This window comes from Rhodamnia argentea, chromosome 8, assembly GCF_020921035.1.
Source record: "Rhodamnia argentea isolate NSW1041297 chromosome 8, ASM2092103v1, whole genome shotgun sequence".
NCBI classification, from domain to species: domain Eukaryota; kingdom Viridiplantae; phylum Streptophyta; class Magnoliopsida; order Myrtales; family Myrtaceae; genus Rhodamnia; species Rhodamnia argentea.
Window position 1 is genome coordinate 582,724 of NC_063157.1, and position 19,490 is coordinate 602,213.

A 19,490-nucleotide genomic window follows, 5' to 3' on the forward strand; every position below is an offset into this window, starting at 1 on the left:
TTAAATTTCAAAGATGACCGTCGGGCGGCCATTCTTGATTTTCGCTCCTTCTCTTAAATCTCCTTTAATCGAAGAGAGCTATCAGTAAAAATTCAAGAAAAGAAAACAACAAAATTCTTATTATGAAAAAGTTAATGGATAATCACCACAAAGTCCAACCCCAAAAAAAAAAAAAAATCATCACCAAAAACTTAACTTTTTGATTTCTTGGTGGAATAAAGTGTCATAATTTTCATAAAGTCTTCATTTAAGTGTCATATCTTTTTTTCTTTTTAAGTGTCATTAATTTAAAAATTCGATCATTTAAGTACCATCGACAATTTACCTCGCTGAAAATTTGACTTGGATATCGAAAAATCTAATGTGGCACCATTGGGACAATTTTTATGAATTTTTTAATGTCCTCTAGATTTTTTTTTTTTTAAATTTCAAAATTTTTAATTCTTTGATTTTTATTTTTCTTTTCCATTTTTTCCCTTGGCCGTGAGGCTCGCCGGCCAAGGTAATAAAACAAAGAAAAATAAAAAGTCACAATAAATAAAAGTATAATAAAAATATCCATGTGTGACTGAAAAAAAAAAAAAAAACTATGCATGACAATTTGCCAAAAATAACACTCAAATGATCGATTTTACTTTAATGTGGCACATAAATAAGCGGAAAATTGTTTTTTTGGCTCTCAAGTGAGTGCCATATGTATGAAAGTTATGGAATTTCTGTTGTTCTTCTCTCATGGTTTCTTGCTTATTTTTCATTTTCATATCTTTTTTTCTAAAGCATGGAAAGCTGAATTTACTTTATCGATGCAGAAATAAGTTAGATAGTACATATTCATATTATTATTTTTCGGGGAAGGATTCTCAAAGCCCCTGGCTACGCTACCAGGGATCATCTGATGATCCACAACCACGACAATGGAGGGGAAAAGATGAGAGTAATGACCAATAAAAGGAGAAAGAATCCATCGTGGACATAATTAATATGAACCATAACTCATTGCATTCTAACATTTTCTATTTTGTTGCTAAGAAGCATAGTCAACTCACATTTACAAAAGCAAGAAAAGAATCTATGCCCATACAAGGGCTGATAACTGAAAGCTCCTGGACATCAGGAACTTCTTCAACCTCTGTATCTTTGTACAGGGGCCTAAATTGTGAACTCTTGCATGCCTTTTTAGGATTTTATTGCTTCTCTTACTCCACCAAAACCATAGCTGTTTCCCATGCTCTGCAACCTTGACTTTCAAACTAGTGATGCCGACTCCGCCACAGTCCCCAAGGTCTAAGTGGGCTACCTTCCGGAGTTGAATCATCGGATGTGCTTTGTCGTCGGACATCCTTTGATTTTACCCTGATATATCTACGAAGGCTGGCTTCCAGAGTCGAATCATCGACTGTCCTACTACCAGGATTTTCGAGTTGCAAATCCTTTCCAACCCTGATTGCTCTTGGCGGGCTAGCTTCTGGAGTCGAATCATCAGATGCGCTCGCACTAGGATTTTCTAGTTGGACATCCTTTGATCGTGCCCTGAACTCAAAGACATTATCCTCAGTGCTTTCATCATCACTGGAATCGTCTCCACCCATATTTTGGTTGCCCAAATTTGGAGCTTCTTCCACTTCTTGCAATCTGGTGGCTGCTCTGGCCCTGGAAAGAAACATGAGAAATAAGCTTGCAGCCAAGTGAACAATAAAGATTGTAAAATCATGCATATCAAAGTCTAACCTCTTAACATAGTCTTTGTAGTTCAATATCACTGTTGACTTAAAACTTCTGTCACTCCCATTCGTCTTTCTCAGTCTATAATGACAATAAGGACCAAACAAGACAGGTAGTTTCATTAGGACAAAAAAGAAACATATGCAGGCACAAATATCAAAGAAAGGCAAAACTTACATGACAGGTGAAGTAATGGGTTTTGGATTAACAGCCACCTGTCGATGCTACAAGATATCCAAGAAGAACATAAACAGGGAGTATTTCTAACTTAACCATACGAAACACGGAAAAGATGCCAAATGAAAGAGAACACTTACTTCATCTGGCAAATCATCCTCAATGAAGTCCCATCTTTCCTTCTCAAGGTTTAAGATTTCTCTGTCCCCGTCATCGTACAAAACCTATAGCCCAAATCAGGCCATATATTATATACACAATATAAACGAACATGGAGTTGCAAGATCTAAGAGTAAAAGATAAGGGGTAATAGTGCATAGAGCAATACACGCCTGCTCAAACAATTACATAATTCTAAAAAGTTAGCTATCAGATGGGACTTGAGGGTAAAAAAAGGACTGATCTGCACAATGCAGATACATCTCAGAAGCTAACTGAGCTGATCAAAACAAATGGTAGGTCACAGTTGCAGAAGCTTCTGAAGACTATGGTAGCCATCTCACCTTGTGCTTTTTTGCTATAGGGTCGTAAGATTGAATTCGGCCATCATAGAACCTGCAAAACAACCAATTAGGAATAGGAAGAAAAATGATATAAACAACCCTAGTGCTGTAGACCATCATTGAAGCAACAGCAGCAGCTGGCCATCACTGCAGGAACAGCAGGAGCAAGTGCAAGGAGATAAGAATTGAAAAATAACATGCTCAACCGAGACAGAAAGAAAGTATCCTGAGTGAGGGTTCTGGAATGCTCACATCTCATCCAATGGCCACCAGACCTTTATTCTACGACCAACTAATCCATCAGCAAGCACCCCAGACTCCTGAAAATTGTTTAAGAAAATACATGACTTTATGAAAACTAAAAAGGCAAGAATTAGGAAAAAGTAAGAACTAAACTGAGTGCAACCCTCTTTTATAACAAAATTCAGCAAAGCTTTGCAAGATACTTCAGTTTTATAATAATGATAATGATAATAATAAAAATCAAAGAAGGCATAGTTAATAATATAATGACAAATGATGCAATAGATATATAATATCAGATCCAATCAGTGTATGAAAAGTATACTGCAACAGTTACAATCATACCCTTGAGGTGCCTTTACTAGTGCTGTTTCCTCCTTTGGTTGGCAGCTTCATTTTTTTATCTCCACAATCAATGGGGATCAGAGCTGCCTCACCTCGCACAGTCTCCGCATTTGACTTCAGTGAAGTTCTTCTCTTTATTGTAGAAACCGTAGGCGTAGCTGAAAGATCAGTTCTGCTTATGGAGATCCTCCTTTTATGGGGATGTTTAGTAGTTTGACCCTCTCTGTACAGCCAAGAAAGATCATAACCTTCCTCGGGTCTTATAGATGAATTGGGTTTCAGTTCCCTTTCCCTGGAAAGTCTTGAAACCTTGGAGTCTAGGAAATCAGAAATGCCTTGTTTAGGAGAACCAGCGGTATAATTATGCTCTGTAGTAGACTCATTTTGGTATATTAAAGCCACTACAGGAGAATAATAATCCAAAGTGGTGCCTTTTGATTGAAGTGCTCCCTTAAGAACAGGTCTCAGCTTTGCTGCACAATTGGAGATCAGTTTCTCTCCCAATTTCCAACAGGAAGGTGCCACTTTCTACAGGATGGTATATTTACTATTTGAGAATGAACAAATCAAAACCAAGCTCAAACAGAACAAAAGCAAAAATGACAGTAACCTCATTCTCCTTAAGCACACTAGCTAGGAGAGGCATAAGAAGATCTGGGCTGATATCTTCACTTTCAGCGAGGATGTCGGTCATTATTTGCTCAACGGCCCAGTGTGCATCAATGGAGGGATTTGACCTTAATAAAAAAGAGCCCGTAAAAAACTAAGAGTATTGAAACGTAAACGCCAAAATGTCAAAGATAAAAAGATGTTGAGAACTATCGTTTAGAAAAGTCGTAAGTGTTGCTGCAGTCTGTCACAACAGAACTGTTAAGCCAAGTTACAATCCAACTACCACAAAGCCATTTAGGTGCCATTATTTTTCACTACCCCAGAAATAAGTCAAGAGCTTGCACTGATATTGCTTATTCTCAATCTCTCCTGCAAAGAATCTAGCAGCATAACATCTTGTATAAAAAGTCCTTACTACGCCAGGCAGAATATGGAGTTTAGCAGGAGATTCTTCAACAAAATTGAAAGGTTTAAAGCACCAAAACAAAACTACATGAAACAGTCGAAAGATTCTTTTAATCATGAAAGGCAAACAAACTTATAAATGAACACTGATGTACATGGAAACTCATCCGCAATTAACTAACCACAAACATCATAGTTTTCAGTCATAAGAAAGGTTACTATACAGCAAGGCAAGCCAATTTGTGATCTTCCAGAAAGCTAAAATGGAACTCAAAGGTTAAGAAAGCTATCCTTTTCTTATGAAAAAAGAGTGCATAAAATGTTACTGATGATAATATTACCTAGTAAATACCCACAAATGTTGGCACATATGAAGAACTAGTGCCTCGCATTCAAGGTCGAGCATTAGCAGACATGCCTTGACCCTTGCAATGGTTTCAAGTACACAGAGGGCCTTTTCATAACACCGTGTCGATGGTTGAGATAGCTTTGAAAGAGCCTCCACGATCAGTTGAAAAATTGCCTGCCCATGTATGGATACTTAAGAAACTGTGAAAGAACAAAATTTTATCTAGAATGGACTGAGTTTATTGTATCAGAAAATCTCCAAAGTTTTGTTTCATACACCTTCATTTGATCATCATTAAACGGCTGTTCTGGCGACGATATCCTCAAAAGCTCACTGTGGCAAGATGCCACTGTAACTCTAACATCCTCATTAGAATGTTTGAAAAGAGCTTCAGCTATGAGACCCTTCATGACAGGAAGAAGGGCATCTTGGAGGAAGTCCGATGGTTCTTGCTCCATATTCACCAAGATGTCCTCAGCATTCTATGTAGGGGCACAAGTAGATGAAAGCAAAAGCCAGTTTATATATCTAAATAAACAACTTTAAATAGTACAGAAATGTTTATGGAAGCGTGAAAAGAGAACACCCTATCAGATGCTCCAATGTAATAGTGATGTATGTCCTTTAAGAGGTCATATTAAAACGGGGAGGGAAAAGATAAATCTGCAGAACTGACTTTGAAACTCATGGTAGCACAAGAATATCATCCAGCGGATGGAGAAGTGGACAGCAAAGAACACCAAGTACAAGGAGCAATGCTTCAAAGATGTCTGTTATGGTAGCCATCGTATGAACTCGCTCTCCTATTCTGTATGAACTAGATGCCTTTGCTTACAAGCATAACCACCAAATAGATTAGCATATATCGACCAACTAAAACAACAAATTGCCTGATGAGCAAATTGATGAGAAACCCAAATACGGGAGATCAAACATCCCCTAAAGAACCATCAACCACCCTCAAGCATTCAAATTTATCCCAATGCAAGTAAATCTTTACAGCTCAGTAAATCATTATATGCATGAATTGGTAAATTGCTGCAGCATACGTCAAGAAGAGTGAGGAGGTCATCAACAGAAGAAGGGGCATTGAGGAGGCCATTGCCAACCAATCTAAGCTGCATTGCCAAAGTTCTCTCAACTGAAGAAGATGACGCCATTTTTTTCTCTCTTTACTTTGGGTGGCTACACTCTCTATAAAGCTCAAACAAACACAGAGAGCACCAGTATTCTCTTGCAGATTTGCACAGAGTAATCAGAAACTCCTCTACAATTTATAGGGAAATCAAAACTGGGCAAATCAGAGGAAGAAATGGGAACAAAGTAAGTGTCCACCTATGCTATGAACTTGGTCTTATTTCTTGGGTTCTGATTTAGCTGTCAGTTTTGATTTCTTGGTTGGGCTCTGACTGTGTGCTCTTCACTTCCGTGACAAAAAATGAACATGGTGGCTTCAAATGGTATTTTAAATCTTGGGGACTTAGGAGGACTAATTACTTGCCATTCCATTGGCTTTTGTGCTGAATTCTGTACCTAATCACTCTTAAATTGCAGTCCAGATTTTGATTTTTCTGGTTTTCCTAATTATTAACCTGCTCAATATTGGTTTCCATAATTACAGTGATATACCCATATCCATGTACAATATTTGAATATTGGCAGGCAAAACCTTTTTGGCCTGTTATATTATGCCAAGCATGAATAGGTGCAAGCATTACATTAGGTGTACGTGATGAGTGACTTATAAGGTTGAAATCACATCAAATAGATTATGTTTTCTTTTTTTTGGAGGGGGGAGACAAATTTGGTAAGGGTGAAGTAGGAAAGGCATTAAAGTCCCTCGGTTTTAATTCAGATGTATTTTGACAGGATAAGTTCTAGGCATAGTCTGGACTCATCATAGAATTACAGGAACCAACTTTCCAAAATAAACTTAAGATATGTGTATTCTTGATCAACTTTAAAACAGCATAATTTTTTTTTATTTAAGATCTCTATGCAATTACAATTCCTATTTCCACTTTCTGTGACGGACTGATTTCTGTAATTCCAGAAACCGAGCATCATAATCAGAATAATTGGATCTTTTACTCAAAAGTACCAATACCACTGTAGTACTAGCCAAAACCAATAAACTTGGTGGAGGTACATGATTAGGGATGTCTTTAAAGTTTCTAAGCCATTCACTAGGAAAAATGCTCTCTGCATGTCAATTTTCACCATTCCTCCATGTTTGGATTGTCTTATTTTAGAGCATGTCTCTATAGACTTTTACATTTTGCGTTCTACTTAATTTAAATTTTGAAACAAACACAATTCGAATATTTTAGTACACCATACACTTCAACAAATATTAAGGTTTTGTTTGAAGCCAAATAGAGTGCATAAACCTGCCCTATCATATAGTTGACTCATATAGTTTGAAGCCAAATAGAGTGTATAAACCTGCCCTATTATAGTAATTACGAAGTCCTAAGAACCATGACGCAAGACATTTAAAAGTATCTAAATATCAGTAAATTTATGCTTTGAAGTTCATTGGTAAAGAGCAGAGTGCAAATTTGTTTGGAGGCTATTGCCATCATAGTCAATTGCTATTTCATTATGCCCTTTTAACTGACTCTTAAGAAATTTGTCACGTATTGAGCTAGGTAAGTATCATATAGTACCGTGTAAGTAGAAAATCGTCAGTCTAAATAAGCTTCAATGAAGTTCCATTCAGTAACTTTTAAGTGATCCCAATACCCGCAGCGATTTGTCATACAGCTTTCTCCACCCTAATACAGGTCAATCCTTCCTCCCTTTTCATCCCTTATGTCCACGTAAATTGCAGATAAACAATAAAGAGACAGTGTATGGGGTTTCAGTCACAACAAACTTACATCAGCTGCTTTTTCAAATGACAAGAAAATCAAGGTAATAGCTAACTTATTTGATCTAACAAATGCAACATATTTATTTTTATGACACTGAAAGAGAAAATTTCAGGAAACTCACACAAGCTACCTCTCCAATGATTTTGGCAATCCCATGAGAAGTTCTCAGCCACCAAGTACTTTCTGCCGAAATTAGTTGCTCCATGATTTACACTGACTTTGCCAATCCTGATGGGTGCAAACAAATTGAGCTGCTTATGGCTACAAGAACTCATTCAATAGTTAATCAACTTTGATATTTGAACTATTATACAATGTGCATTTTTCATGCATACTAATGCATTAGATTTTAATTTACTTGAATATACATGTCCTAATAAGTAAGATGCCAAGAAGATAAAAGGATTCATACAACCAATGAAAAGACTTTCCATTCAACATGTTTATAATAGTGGTTTTTTGACGAATATTGGTATCATGTTGACAGTTCTGAGCATACAATGGTACCACCTAATTAGAGATCAGTACAGCAAAAACTACAGCACAACTTTAACATGACATGAGCACAATGACTCAAAATTGAAATGATTTGATTCGATTTTGACTTTCTTCTTTCAAAAGCATAAATAAAGCGAAAGAAATAAATTGCTAACAAACATGACAAGGAGATCCCTTTCACATCTAATAGTTTTCAAATTGAAATGATTTGATTCGATTTTGGAAGCTATAGCAACTTATATGCATGGCACAATGTTAATAAACAAAAGCTCTCTGTGCTACTTCCTTTTCAAAATTGAAAAAAAAAAAGTAGGTACCTGCTCAAAGAGAGTTTCTTCTTATCTTTGTAACACAAGGAGAATTGCTGCAAGGGCATTTAAAACAGAGAGAAATAAAAAAGAATAGTGTGATCACCGCAGTATCATTCCAATAAACAAGAATGAAAAGTTATGTATCTTGTCTAGTAACATAGACGTTCACCTTCAATTTCATCGCCAGCCAAATATCTGCAAACTCTTTCTTGCTTGCTTTTGGAGGATGAACTGTAGTACTCCTCCTATGTCTGAATGATTTTCAATCAATGGAGTGCTTCAGCAAAATTATGCAATTCAAACAAAACGAATACAAAACCTATGATGAAGAATTAAAGTTAGATCAGTCTAGTAGATTATTGAAGGTGCTATGAGTGAGGTGATACAATGAGGATATACAGGTATTTATAAGGGATGAAATGCCATAGGGCGCCGCCACCTCCAATGTGATTTCTCGAGATAAATCTAGGTTACAATTGTTCACTGGTAAACTCCGCACGTGACATGCTCATGTCAATAAGTTCTGCTGCAAATGTGGCATGTCCTGTGACTCGTTTAAAAATCATATTTGATTTAGCTTTTTTGAAGGTCAACAGGCAATAACATGAAAAGCTTTTATTTCAACAACTAATACAAAGTGACACTAGCCCACATTAGCTATTCCTTTTCTTTTCCGGTAAAAAATATGTATTACAAATTTTATATCAGTTGCATCCAAAAAGAAAAAAGAAGAAAAAGAACAGCAGGAATCAGGATACGTTTTGAAAGTAGAGGAGACAGCATAGCATAGGGAGTAAGTGGAGAACTCCAGATATCATAATCCAAGATGATTGAATTACAATAGTAGCCAGCTGTAAAAACAAGACTTCCTCCTTTTAGTGGATTTCATTGGCAAATTTTGGTAACAAGACTAGTCTTTCTATTCCTAGATGATGCCAAACATTGATAATGGTTTTATCAATGTTGCGAAAGATTAGTTTTAGCACCTTCAGTTGGGTCAAAAAGTTCTTAAACTTGCCTCACAACCTAAGATGATTTTCATTAAAATTTAGACAACAATGCTTGTCCAAACTGTTTAAGCCTTCTAATACATGTCGATTTTCAGTGAAATTAGTTGACTCGCCTTATTATACATGCTGAAAAATTTTCGACTAGCCTCTCAGCCTGAATTTTTGAAGGAGATTATCCTCTTTATTATACATGTTGTATAAATATTTTCATGATAAAATTTCCTCCAGCTTTTTATTTAACCTATGAAGGATGTCAGCAAGTATTGAAAGGTGACAGAGTCTCACAAGGATGCGAGATTTGGCAATCCGGCCTTTTGTTGGCAAGAAGGGTATTAGAAGGAAATGATTGTGGATATACTATCGATTAAGAAGAAAATCTCATCATTTATGACAAATTTCAAAGCTGCATCAAAGAAAACTTATCCACCATCTACTCTTGGGAGATTCGTCAATGGTTGACTTCTAACTTACCCTGTCAGGTAGGTCTGAAAAAGAAAAATACCTTCTCATCGTATCATGAAATCTCAATGTTTTTCCGTTCACATGGATATGAAGAAGACCAGTTTGGGTGTAAAACTCATTTCAAATGAGACCTCATTATTGTCGAAACAGAATTAACAAAACCAAAGAAGCATATCAAGAAGGTATTATTAACTATCTACAACTGCAAAAAGCTCGAATTAATACTATCCATTTTACATTGGCCTGGAAAATTAAGTCACTCCTTTCCCAGGATTAAATTCTCAACATATGATAAGTATAGTTGTTCCAAAACCATGCGCTAGGCACTTGGCCAAATTGCAGGGACGTTGCAATTGGGCACACAAGGTCTCAGGTTTAAAATCCCATGACCTTAAAACTAAACATAGAGGGGTTTATCACGCCAAAATCTTTATTTTGGAGAATGTTGGCAGGAGTGGTGATGCAGTGGGACAAAGGGAAAGCCACAGAATGAAAGACTTGGCACTTCTAATGGACGCATTTTGGTGCAACACTAGTGCAGACCAGTGGTGCCGGTGGTGGGAAGGGTGGGAAGGAAGAATTACTGTTAGCCTGGTAGTAGTATAAGCACTAATGCTTTTTTTATCCAGTATTTTTTTCTTATTCCACATATTCATACATATTCTCCTTTGTACTCTGTATAAGTATCTTTTATGACGTATGACAATATTGCTCATCTTATACCATACGATATCGTAACCCAAATATATGAGAGATCTACTTAGACCAGATGTTCTACTTCCCAAAACTATTTTTTTAATATGAATTTTTTCTTAGATAATGTAGAACTGCAGATCATATATAACATATGGTGATAATCTAATGTTCTACAAAGGTTGACCCTTTATAGAAATTTGTGTTATGTGGAAGCCAAAGCACAAGGCTCAAATAAGAAGAGCAGCTCTGGTGTTGGCTATTTAGAGAGTTTGGCTTTTGGGTTTCGATTGGCTTGCAAAATCCAAATTTCAGAAGAAGATGGAGGGAGATAAGCAAGGGTCTTATACAGAAAAGAATGTTACTTGAGACCAAGGAAAAATTTTGTTTTCCATAATAGCTAGAAGACATCCAAAACAGAGCATGGATATTGAATTCTGTATAGAAAATAAAGAGTAGTCGGAAAAAAATAGAAGAATGATGTAATCTGAGTAAATGATCAGACACCACAATATATCCAAACCATCGTTTTACACAAGCCTCACCATTAATTAGTAAACTCAAAAAGATATGACTACCAATAACAAGGAGATGGAGGTAGTTGGCGGAGCAAACAACTTGCAAATATTGTGTATGGACAATTAACCCCTATTAAAGTTCACTATAATTCCACTTTTTATGGCTTCTGCTAAATGGTGACCAAAAAAAGAGCTCTTAAGACAGTCAAATAGATTACACCATTTCTGCAAAATGCAACACTTGTAGGAGGGAAAAAGCGAGTGCAACTGGAACTATAAGTACAGATATCTTAGCCCCAAAAGTTTCAAGCTGAAGGTGGTGTGCACAACTGTTGCCTTCAGGTTAAGTCCCCGGCATTGATTACTACTTACTCAGTTAAATCATTGGTTTACATAGTGCCGAGGAACACCTGATTTTTCAGGTGTTTGTTGAAATTCACATCTGAATATGCATTTAATTTCAGTTGAGTGGAAAGTTTGGATAAACCCTTTTGGTCTCCAATTTGACCCAAAAGTTTGTCTGTGATAGGGGGGTGTAAGGACAGTGGATACTATTAAATTAGCCAAGCTACAGATTCATATCAAGTTTTCTTCAAACCATTTGAGCAAAACCATCATCCATACTACTGTGAGAAGGGATTTCATAATTCTCAGGAAAAATCATATGCAATAGCCACAGAGGAAAGACTAACTTTTAACTTTGAGAAGCAAAACATCAACCCCCAAAGGAGATATTTGCCATGATGGTTACGCATATCATGAAGTCCTACATGGGTGAAGTTTTTTGGCTCAGCGAAAAAGCAAAAATGTGGTCTGCAATCAACGAAGCTTTACATTAACGAGTTATCCAGACGCGGAAGCAAAAAGAGAAAAATTCATCTAACTCAATAGGAATATGATATATTCAACTTAAGCATCCAAACGTACATGTTGAAACATGCTCCAAAGAAAAGTTTGCAGCTTGACTTTGTCAATAATAAGTAACAGACACCTGATTTGATCTGCAAATAACCAAAAAAATCAGCACGTCTTAAGCAGAACGGAGGTATCTTTTCGCTTTGAACCATGAAAAGATGAATGCATCGATCTTCTTAAGAAGCTAAGAAAACACCCGTATACCCGACACCCATGAGATTAAGCTGGAATGCCAATCGACAGACAGCAAAAAGGAAGAGGATTGACAATGACAACCATCATAGAAGAATGCGAACCTGGGAATAGAGAGAGGAACGAGGCAGTCCACTGAGACCATCTTCATCTTTTCATTTCTTTTTTCGTGCTCTTTTGGCCATCGTCTTCCTCTCTTCGGAGACTCCCGCGAGTTCATGCAAGAGCAGAGGCTGTGGAGTTTTCTCGTGGAGGGAGACTCTTGAATCTTTAGTACGTGGGCCAGCTCAGATTGTAAACCCTCCCATCCGAAATTTTGCCCCATTAATTGGAGATTTTGTTTTTCTAGGGCTAGAAAAATATACCCATTATTTTCGAGAATGACCCCATTATTATTTCGTGAAATGCAATTTGCTCCCTAGGTGTGGTTCGCTTCTCAAATTGCTCCCTGCAAGTGCAAGTGACCCTGCACAGATTGCCCAAGGAATAATTGGCCGGCCGTCGAACACGTGCATCTCACGTGCACATTCTGCCTCAATGTTAGGCCCCTTTTTGTTCGAAAATAAATAAATAAAACTGTACAAAAAACTAAAATAATAAAAAAAATGAGGAGAAATGTTTAAAATTACAATTGTCCTCCACAAAGTAAAGATGAAAGTGTTGGAAACTCAAATTCATTACTAGAGGAAAAAAAACATAAAACGCTCGTAACTCATGCAAAAATCATAAAACACTCGGAACTCGTGCAAAATCAACTCCTAAGGCCGCCACACTCGAACCGGCAACATCTGCCCAGCGAGGGACGCTGAACCTTGCTGATTCTAGGATACCGTCACCGTCCAACTGGCCCCTGCCCCTACCCCTCTCACACGCCCCTCTCTCTCTCTCTCTCTCTCTCTCTCTCTCTCTCTATCTCTAGGATTCTTTTTTTCCATTCTTATTATCTTGCAATTTAGCTAGTCTCAAGCAAAAATGCCCCTGGCCTGCACTCTATGCTAATATCGGAGGCTTCCCCAATTACGCAGGAAGAAAGAGATCAAGTAACATGACTGACAGAGGAACTGATCTCCACTTCTAGCTTTCCAAAGAATGAATAAATACAAATTCCATTTCTAACCATATGAAATGAACATAAGCCATTGCATTTCCATCGTTGCAGACATTTCCAGGAGCAATGACAGATCAGTGATGCCTATAGAAGGGCCAAAAGACTACAAGCTCTTGCACGTAGACCACCTCTATACTTTGTGTAAGGGAACCAAACTTGCAAGATCTTGCCCCCATTACTTCTAGTAATTCTACCACTACGTAAAGCTATTCTACTACTTCCAAAGCAGCCTCAAAATTTTCCAAGCTGATGACGACAAAGCTTCACTTCTGCCACCAAGGTCTAGGAGGGCTAGCTTCAGGAGTCGAATCATCCGACGTGCTTGAGCTACCATATTCTCGCTGGACATCCTTCGACCGGACCCTGATCTCATATAAATTATCTTCAGTGCTCTCATCGTCACTGGACTCGTCTCTGCCCACATTTTGGTTCCCAAACTGCGCAACTTTAACTTCTGGGACTCTGGAGGATGCTTCGGCCCTGGAATGAAAGCACTGGAATAAACCTCAAATGAAGCAACCCACAGAAAATGTACTTTTTAATCCAGATCAGACCTTTCAACGTTCTGTTTGATCACTAATTTCCTCGGTGACTCTGATTTCTTGCCGCTGCCCTTTTTGTAGTCCCGACTAATGGAAATCACAACCAAACAAAATAGGTGATATCACCATGCAACACAAGAAGTGAATACAGGCAAAGAGATTGAGTGAAAGGCAAAACTTACATGACGGGTGAAGGTTCAGGTTTCGGATGATCAGCCTCCTGCCGGTGCTATAAAACACCCAAAAAAGGACATTAAATGGCAATCAGTTTTAAGTTTCAAACTTGTGAGGAAACACAGAGAGCACAACTTAAAGTGAACACTTACTGCATCTGGCAAATCATCCTTAATGAACTCCCACCGTTCCTTCTGAAGGTCTAACGATTCCATGTCCCCATCATTGTACAAGACCTACGATCCACAATTAGGTGACGTATAAGAGCATGCAATTGCCACATCGCAAGGGGTAGGACCAAAGTTAGGAGGAAGCGACTAGCATCGCAAGGGACAAAATAGACATGATCAGCAAACATTTTATTTCAAAGGAACCTATCAGACAGGGATTGAGGATAACCATAGAAAATAACGATCTGCACCATCCAGATGCTTATAGGAAGCTAACTGAACTGATAAGAACAAATGGTAAATGACAGTTTAAGAAGTTTCGACATTTGAAATTCATCTCACCCTGTGCCTCTTCCGAAATGGGTCATAACATTGAACGACACCATAATAAAACCTGTAAAACAAGCAATAGGAAGTAATAGATAACTACCCTTAGTGCCACAGACCTTCACAATAAAGCAACAGCAATATCAGGTGCAAGAGTAAGAGGGTAGAGAAAGAAATAAACAAGCCAAACCCAAAAGAAGATGTGATATGCCAATGCGAAGGTCCTCGAGTACTCACATCTCGTCCAATGGCCACCAAACCTTTATTTTCTGACCCACTAATCGTCTGCCAGGCAAGCCAGACCCCTGAATAAAGTCAACAAAGGAATTTGAATTTGTGAAAATCAAACCAAAGGGAAAAGAATATGCTGCACAGCAAAAAGAAAAAGAGAATCAGCTCCAGACTGTTTGATGACTGTATTAAAAAGCTCAACAGAAACTTTTCAATATACTTCATTATGTTAATCGAAAGAAAGGAAGACTAATAATTAAGAATAGATCATAATAGCACAGCATCAAACCAAAATTACAAATACACCTCTGATACGGCCTTGTTAAAATTGCTCATCCTTTCCCCCACTGTCGAGAGCTTCGGTTTTTTCCCTGCAAGATCACCAGGGACTGGAGCTTCCTCATTGCGAGCAACGGTGCTATCACCTGCATCTGGTTCAACATTCACCTTTTGCAGGATTCTTCTCTTTCTCAAAGAAATTTTAGGAGCAGTTGAAAGATCGTGTCCATTCATAAGGAGCCTTCTACAACCAGAATTTTTCCTATCTATGCATAGCCAAGAGAGTTTGTAGCCTTCGTCGGGGTTCATCCACTTGTTTGGCTTGCGTTCCCTTTTCTTTGGAAGCGCCTCTAAGTCAATTTCTAGTTTGGTTGAACCCTTCGAATCTGTAGAATCAGCCTTGTCCATAGTTGTTTTAGCAATAGGAACAATATTATTAGGGAAAAGAAGGGCAGCAGCATCACTCGTACTCGATCCAGGAGCACTATCCAGATCAGGAACAACTTCTCCAGGGGAAAACACAAGACCATGAGCCACCTGAAGGAAAAAAGTCAAATGAGAGAATAAGGATTCTCTTCAGCCATTTCATAGTTCAGTTAAGCCAACGGGAAAAGAAAACGAGGGGAAGGACTAACCGATAGAGAGAAAGCCTACTGGAATGGAAGACTAAAAATTGCACTGGGCGAGCATAGCATAGGGAGGAAAGGGAGCCCGGAGGGTGGAATAGCCAGGGGAGGCCGGGTTATTTGTTGGAAACGGAAGACTTATACCCCTCAACGAAGATTATATTAACTTAGGGATTTCATCATTAACAGCCAACCCTGGAGGGCTACTAGACAAATGGTGGAAATGTGCTGGAGAAAGGTACGTTACATCATACTTCTCTATTGACCTTTTGTATTTTGTCTAAAGTCTCATACGTACTTTTGTATTCGTTGTAAAGTCTATTCTGGCTAATACAGCCACTTAATATGGCATGAAGCACCTAATATACATGAACGACAGAAAGATGCACAAAGCTAGACCTGAGGTAAGACAATTCCAAGAATCAAGCCCTGTAAATTAACTTTTGTATGGCAAAGCATTGTATATCCACCATCCAAGAGAACAATAATGAGATGAAGGAGCCAGAGTAAAAACTTTCAAAATTTTAGCAGCTTATCATAGGCAATGGACAATCTTTATCAGAAAAGATAATAAACAGTCAGCACTGAAGTTCCATTTCATGTAGAACCTTGTTCCATGGAATGATGGCAAATCAGAAGCAATACGACTGTATCTAGCATAAAAAGAAAGAATGGGTTCCTATAAAAATCAAGAGACGCACCACTGGCTGTGAAGAACCATTAGCATAATTATTCTCCACCATTGTAGGCTCATTTTCACATATGGAAGCCACAACAGGAGAGTAATCATCCAAAGTGGTGCCATTGGATTGTACCACTCCATGAAGAACAGGTCCGAGCTTAGCTGCACACCTGGCAATGACCCTCTCTCCAAGCTTCCAACACAAAGGTGCGACATTCTAAATGACAGTATACACCATATTAGAAACTAAAGCACACAGAAACCACAATGAAATGGCAGAAAAGAACAAGACAATTACCTCATTTTCTTTTAGAACACTACCAAGGAGAGGACTGAGAAGCCCCAAGGAGATATCCTCACTTTCACCAAGGATGTCCGTCATAATTTGCTCCACAGCCCACAGTACATCGTCTATGGGATCCGACCTTGACCAAGAAGAGATCATGAGAAAATGACAGGGTATCAAAGGTGAACACTACAGAGAAAAGGAAAAGGAGAAAGATAGAATATGTCAAGAATTATAATTTTAAGTAAGCCAGTAAATGAGAGTATTGACAGAGTGTCCTATCAATGACGTGTTGATATTCACACTAGAAAAGTCACCTTTTTGTCCAAGATGAATAGGATAACTAATTCATGCACAACAAAAACTACAAATCCTTCCTTGGGGACTGCTTCCTTTTCATAAACTATTTTCTTCATGCTCACAACATCTTACCAGTTAAAGCATGTACTCTTCTTGCCAAAGATGACAAACAGTGTCATATAGAAATCGTAGACATTGCCCCATTTCACACTAGTCAAAGGTAAACTTAATTTTTCAATGTTAGCATCAACAAGAGCACACCTGAAATGTAGAGCCAATATATGATAGAGAAACGGGAAGACAGAATAACAAAACAATGAAGGCGCTGGCAGATAGATCATAGAATCTGCCTTCTCCAAAGAGGTAGACTTTGTTCTTAACACCTTCCAACACCCCCCACCGCCGGGCCCAAAATCAAAAGAAGAGAGACTCTTTAACTACTACTTCTTGCACTTATAAATATTTTATTTTTAGGATAACCCAGCCACCATAATGTCATTTACAAATGGAAATGTTTTTGCCATTACAAACGGTTAAGGCCTAACGTTCAGTGCAGAACCCCCTTAATTGAGTTTAGCAGGAGAATCTATAGGTGTATTACCAAACAGAAGGCCATAAGTACCGAGGAAAACCATGTGAACTGGATAACCAGATTTTTCCAACCATAAAAGGCAAAGTACCTCGTAGATTAGCTTTGGTGACTGTAATCAGCAAATTTCATAGCATCAGGCTCAACATATTTTAGTCAAAAGCAAAGTTACTAGATAAAATGACAAGCCAAATTTCTACGGCCAACTTGAAGGAGTCAAAAAAGCAATGTCATCCTCTAGAATTATCAGTCAATTCCAAAAGTTCCCTTATATTCTCATCAATAGAAGAGCTTTCAGTATCTCAAAACAAGTCCAATTAGTATATGAAAGATAGAATATAAGTTAATAAACAAATGTACCCTGTCAGTCTTTTACCTAATGATTGCCCACAAATTTTGAAACATCTGGACAACCAACGAATTGCATTGAAGATCAAGCATAAGAAGGCATGCTTTGACCCTTGCAACAGTCTCAAGAATGGACAGGGCCTTTTCATAATATTGTGTGGACGGCTGAGACAACTTAGAAAATGCCTCCACAATTAACTCAAAAATCACCTGCACGTCAATGAAATGGATTGAGATGAAAAGCATTTGATACCAACGGGCTAATATTAATTAAAATGACAAGTGTTGGCTGAATCAAAATAGCCATTTCAAAGTAGAATATCTGATATTACACCTTCATCTGATCATCATTGAATGGTTCTTGAGGCGCACTTATCCTCAGAACCTCACTGAGGCAATATGCTACAGAAACTCTAACACCCTCAACAGAATGTTTCAAAAGATAGTCAGCAATTAGTGCCTTCATAACTGGAAGAAGGGAATCTAGGAGAGGGTCTGAAGCTCCTTGCTCCACATTAGCTAACAGATCCTCAGCATCCTGAAATGCAGAGGAACATGTAAGTCATAGCAATAACATTAGCTGATAAGAGAAATGCTTCCAAATTCACAAGAAGGAAAGGCACACTCATTGAAAATAGTAAAGGGGTTAATAAGTGAGTCATTGAACAGATAAAAAATCATCAAGTGTACGAGGGGGATGAAAATCAAACTTAGCAACAGAATTTTGAAGCTCATGGTGGCACAAACATCATTAATCATGGAAAGAAGCAAATGCTAAAGAAACATTAAGCACAACGAGCATTATAAATAAAGCAGTCAGTTGCCTCCGCTATTAATAAATTAAAACACCATATCTGATATTTTATCATCCAGAACAGAGATTGAAAGCCATTATACAACCTTAAAGTAGAACATAGATATTATCTGAACTTCTCTACCAGATAAGTTATCGTATTTGCTATGATTATTTCCTGATGATTCTTGACATGTCCCAATTGTGCCGGCGTTTAGCAGGAAAGACCCAGCAAGACAGAAAGGGGACATTTGACACATAATAATTAACAAATGAGTAACTAGAAGTGCAAAGTTAACATATGTCGCCAAAAAAAGCACCATATGAATCACCACAATGGGGACTGAATACATAGCGTCAGATGACAAGAAATATCATTATTTAGCCAAAAGGGGATCAAATGAGCTTAAAGCTGCAATCTTGGAAAGAAAAGGACATAATCCACAAAACCATGTGAAGAATCAGCACATGAGACACATGAGAATGATGGACCAAAATTCCGAACAGAAATGACAATCAGTTCCAAAGGCAAAGAACGCTGATGAGTAATTTGGTGCGAATATTGAACAGCACAAAACAACTATTCAAACACCATCAAGCTACTATTTTCATCCCAATGAGCACAGCATTCACAAGAAAACCCAATGCGAGTAATGCAAAGAAACTGCACACCAGATCATCATATACAAATGCATAAATGGGCAAATTGGGCACCATACATCGAGAAGAACGAGAAGCTCATCAACGGAAGAAGGGGTGTTGAGGAGGCCATTGCCAACCAATCTGAGCTTCACTCCTAAACTTCTCTCAATTGAGGAAGGACAAGACGCCATTTTTCTATCTCTTTACTAGGAGTAGTCACTCACACACCCAATCTTACGCTCAAAAAAGCACAGAGATCACCGATATCTTCTTGCAGACTTCGCAGTGAGAGCAATCCGAAACTCGTGGTGTATTTAAAGGTGAATCAAAACTGGGCAACTCAAGAGCAGGAGTGGAAAGGCAGTAATTGGGGATTCGAAGCAAAGTGTAGACCATGCACGGGGATGCATCCAAAAACGAAATTAAGGAACACCCATATTCGGATTCCGCCGATACTACGAATTCGGTCTGAATTCTTGGGCTTTGAATCCGCTCCCATTTTTGGTTTCTCGGTTGGCTCCTTCGACTGTGATACTCTGCTCTTCATTGGCGCTTTCACGTT

At 38.2% G+C, this 19,490-nt stretch overlaps 2 protein-coding genes across 3 annotated transcripts in view; both read right to left on the reverse strand.

The window, feature by feature from the left end:
- LOC115728848 (sister chromatid cohesion protein PDS5 homolog C-like) overlaps positions 1 to 8,305 on the reverse strand; it is a 52,519-nt gene extending 44,214 nt beyond the window's left edge. The window contains exons 1-3 of one of the 2 annotated variants that reach the window (XM_048283525.1): positions 8,211 to 8,305; positions 8,048 to 8,094; positions 7,354 to 7,460 (exon numbers count right to left, since the gene is read on the reverse strand). In XM_048283525.1, the coding sequence (XP_048139482.1) occupies positions 7,354 to 7,437 (84 nt within the window). In that variant the 5' untranslated portion in view covers positions 7,438 to 7,460; positions 8,048 to 8,094; positions 8,211 to 8,305. Of the gene's footprint in view, positions 1 to 7,101; positions 7,256 to 7,353; positions 7,461 to 8,047; positions 8,095 to 8,210 lie in introns of those variants that run through there. The other variant, XM_048283543.1, reaches the window with a different exon arrangement.
- A 4,662-nt stretch (positions 8,306 to 12,967) lies between these two features.
- LOC115737865 (sister chromatid cohesion protein PDS5 homolog D-like) lies at positions 12,968 to 19,490 on the reverse strand. The gene is made up of 12 exons (XM_030670242.2): positions 19,006 to 19,490; positions 17,828 to 18,031; positions 17,522 to 17,703; positions 16,269 to 16,395; positions 15,990 to 16,187; positions 14,690 to 15,199; positions 14,390 to 14,457; positions 14,168 to 14,219; positions 13,808 to 13,891; positions 13,664 to 13,710; positions 13,494 to 13,568; positions 12,968 to 13,419 (listed from the first exon to the last, which is right to left on the reverse strand). Exons 1-12 carry the CDS (start codon positions 19,117 to 19,119, stop codon positions 13,203 to 13,205), a joined length of 1,878 nt encoding a protein of 625 aa, XP_030526102.2. The 5' UTR covers positions 19,120 to 19,490; the 3' UTR covers positions 12,968 to 13,202.

What these genes read in the sequence shown, in the direction of transcription:
- LOC115737865 (XM_030670242.2), bottom strand. Translation starts at nt 19,119, where the DNA reads ATGGCGTCTTGTCCTTCCTCAATTGAGAGAAGTTTAGGAGTGAAGCTC. An exon ending in GTGTTCTAAAAGAAAATGAG is followed by an intron (nt 16,188 to 16,268) that starts GTAATTGTCTTG and finishes ACTGTCATTTAG; the next exon opens with AATGTCGCACCTTTGTGTTG. An exon ending in AGGATGATTTGCCAGATGCA is followed by an intron (nt 13,711 to 13,807) that starts GTAAGTGTTCAC and finishes GGTGTTTTATAG; the next exon opens with CACCGGCAGGAGGCTGATCA.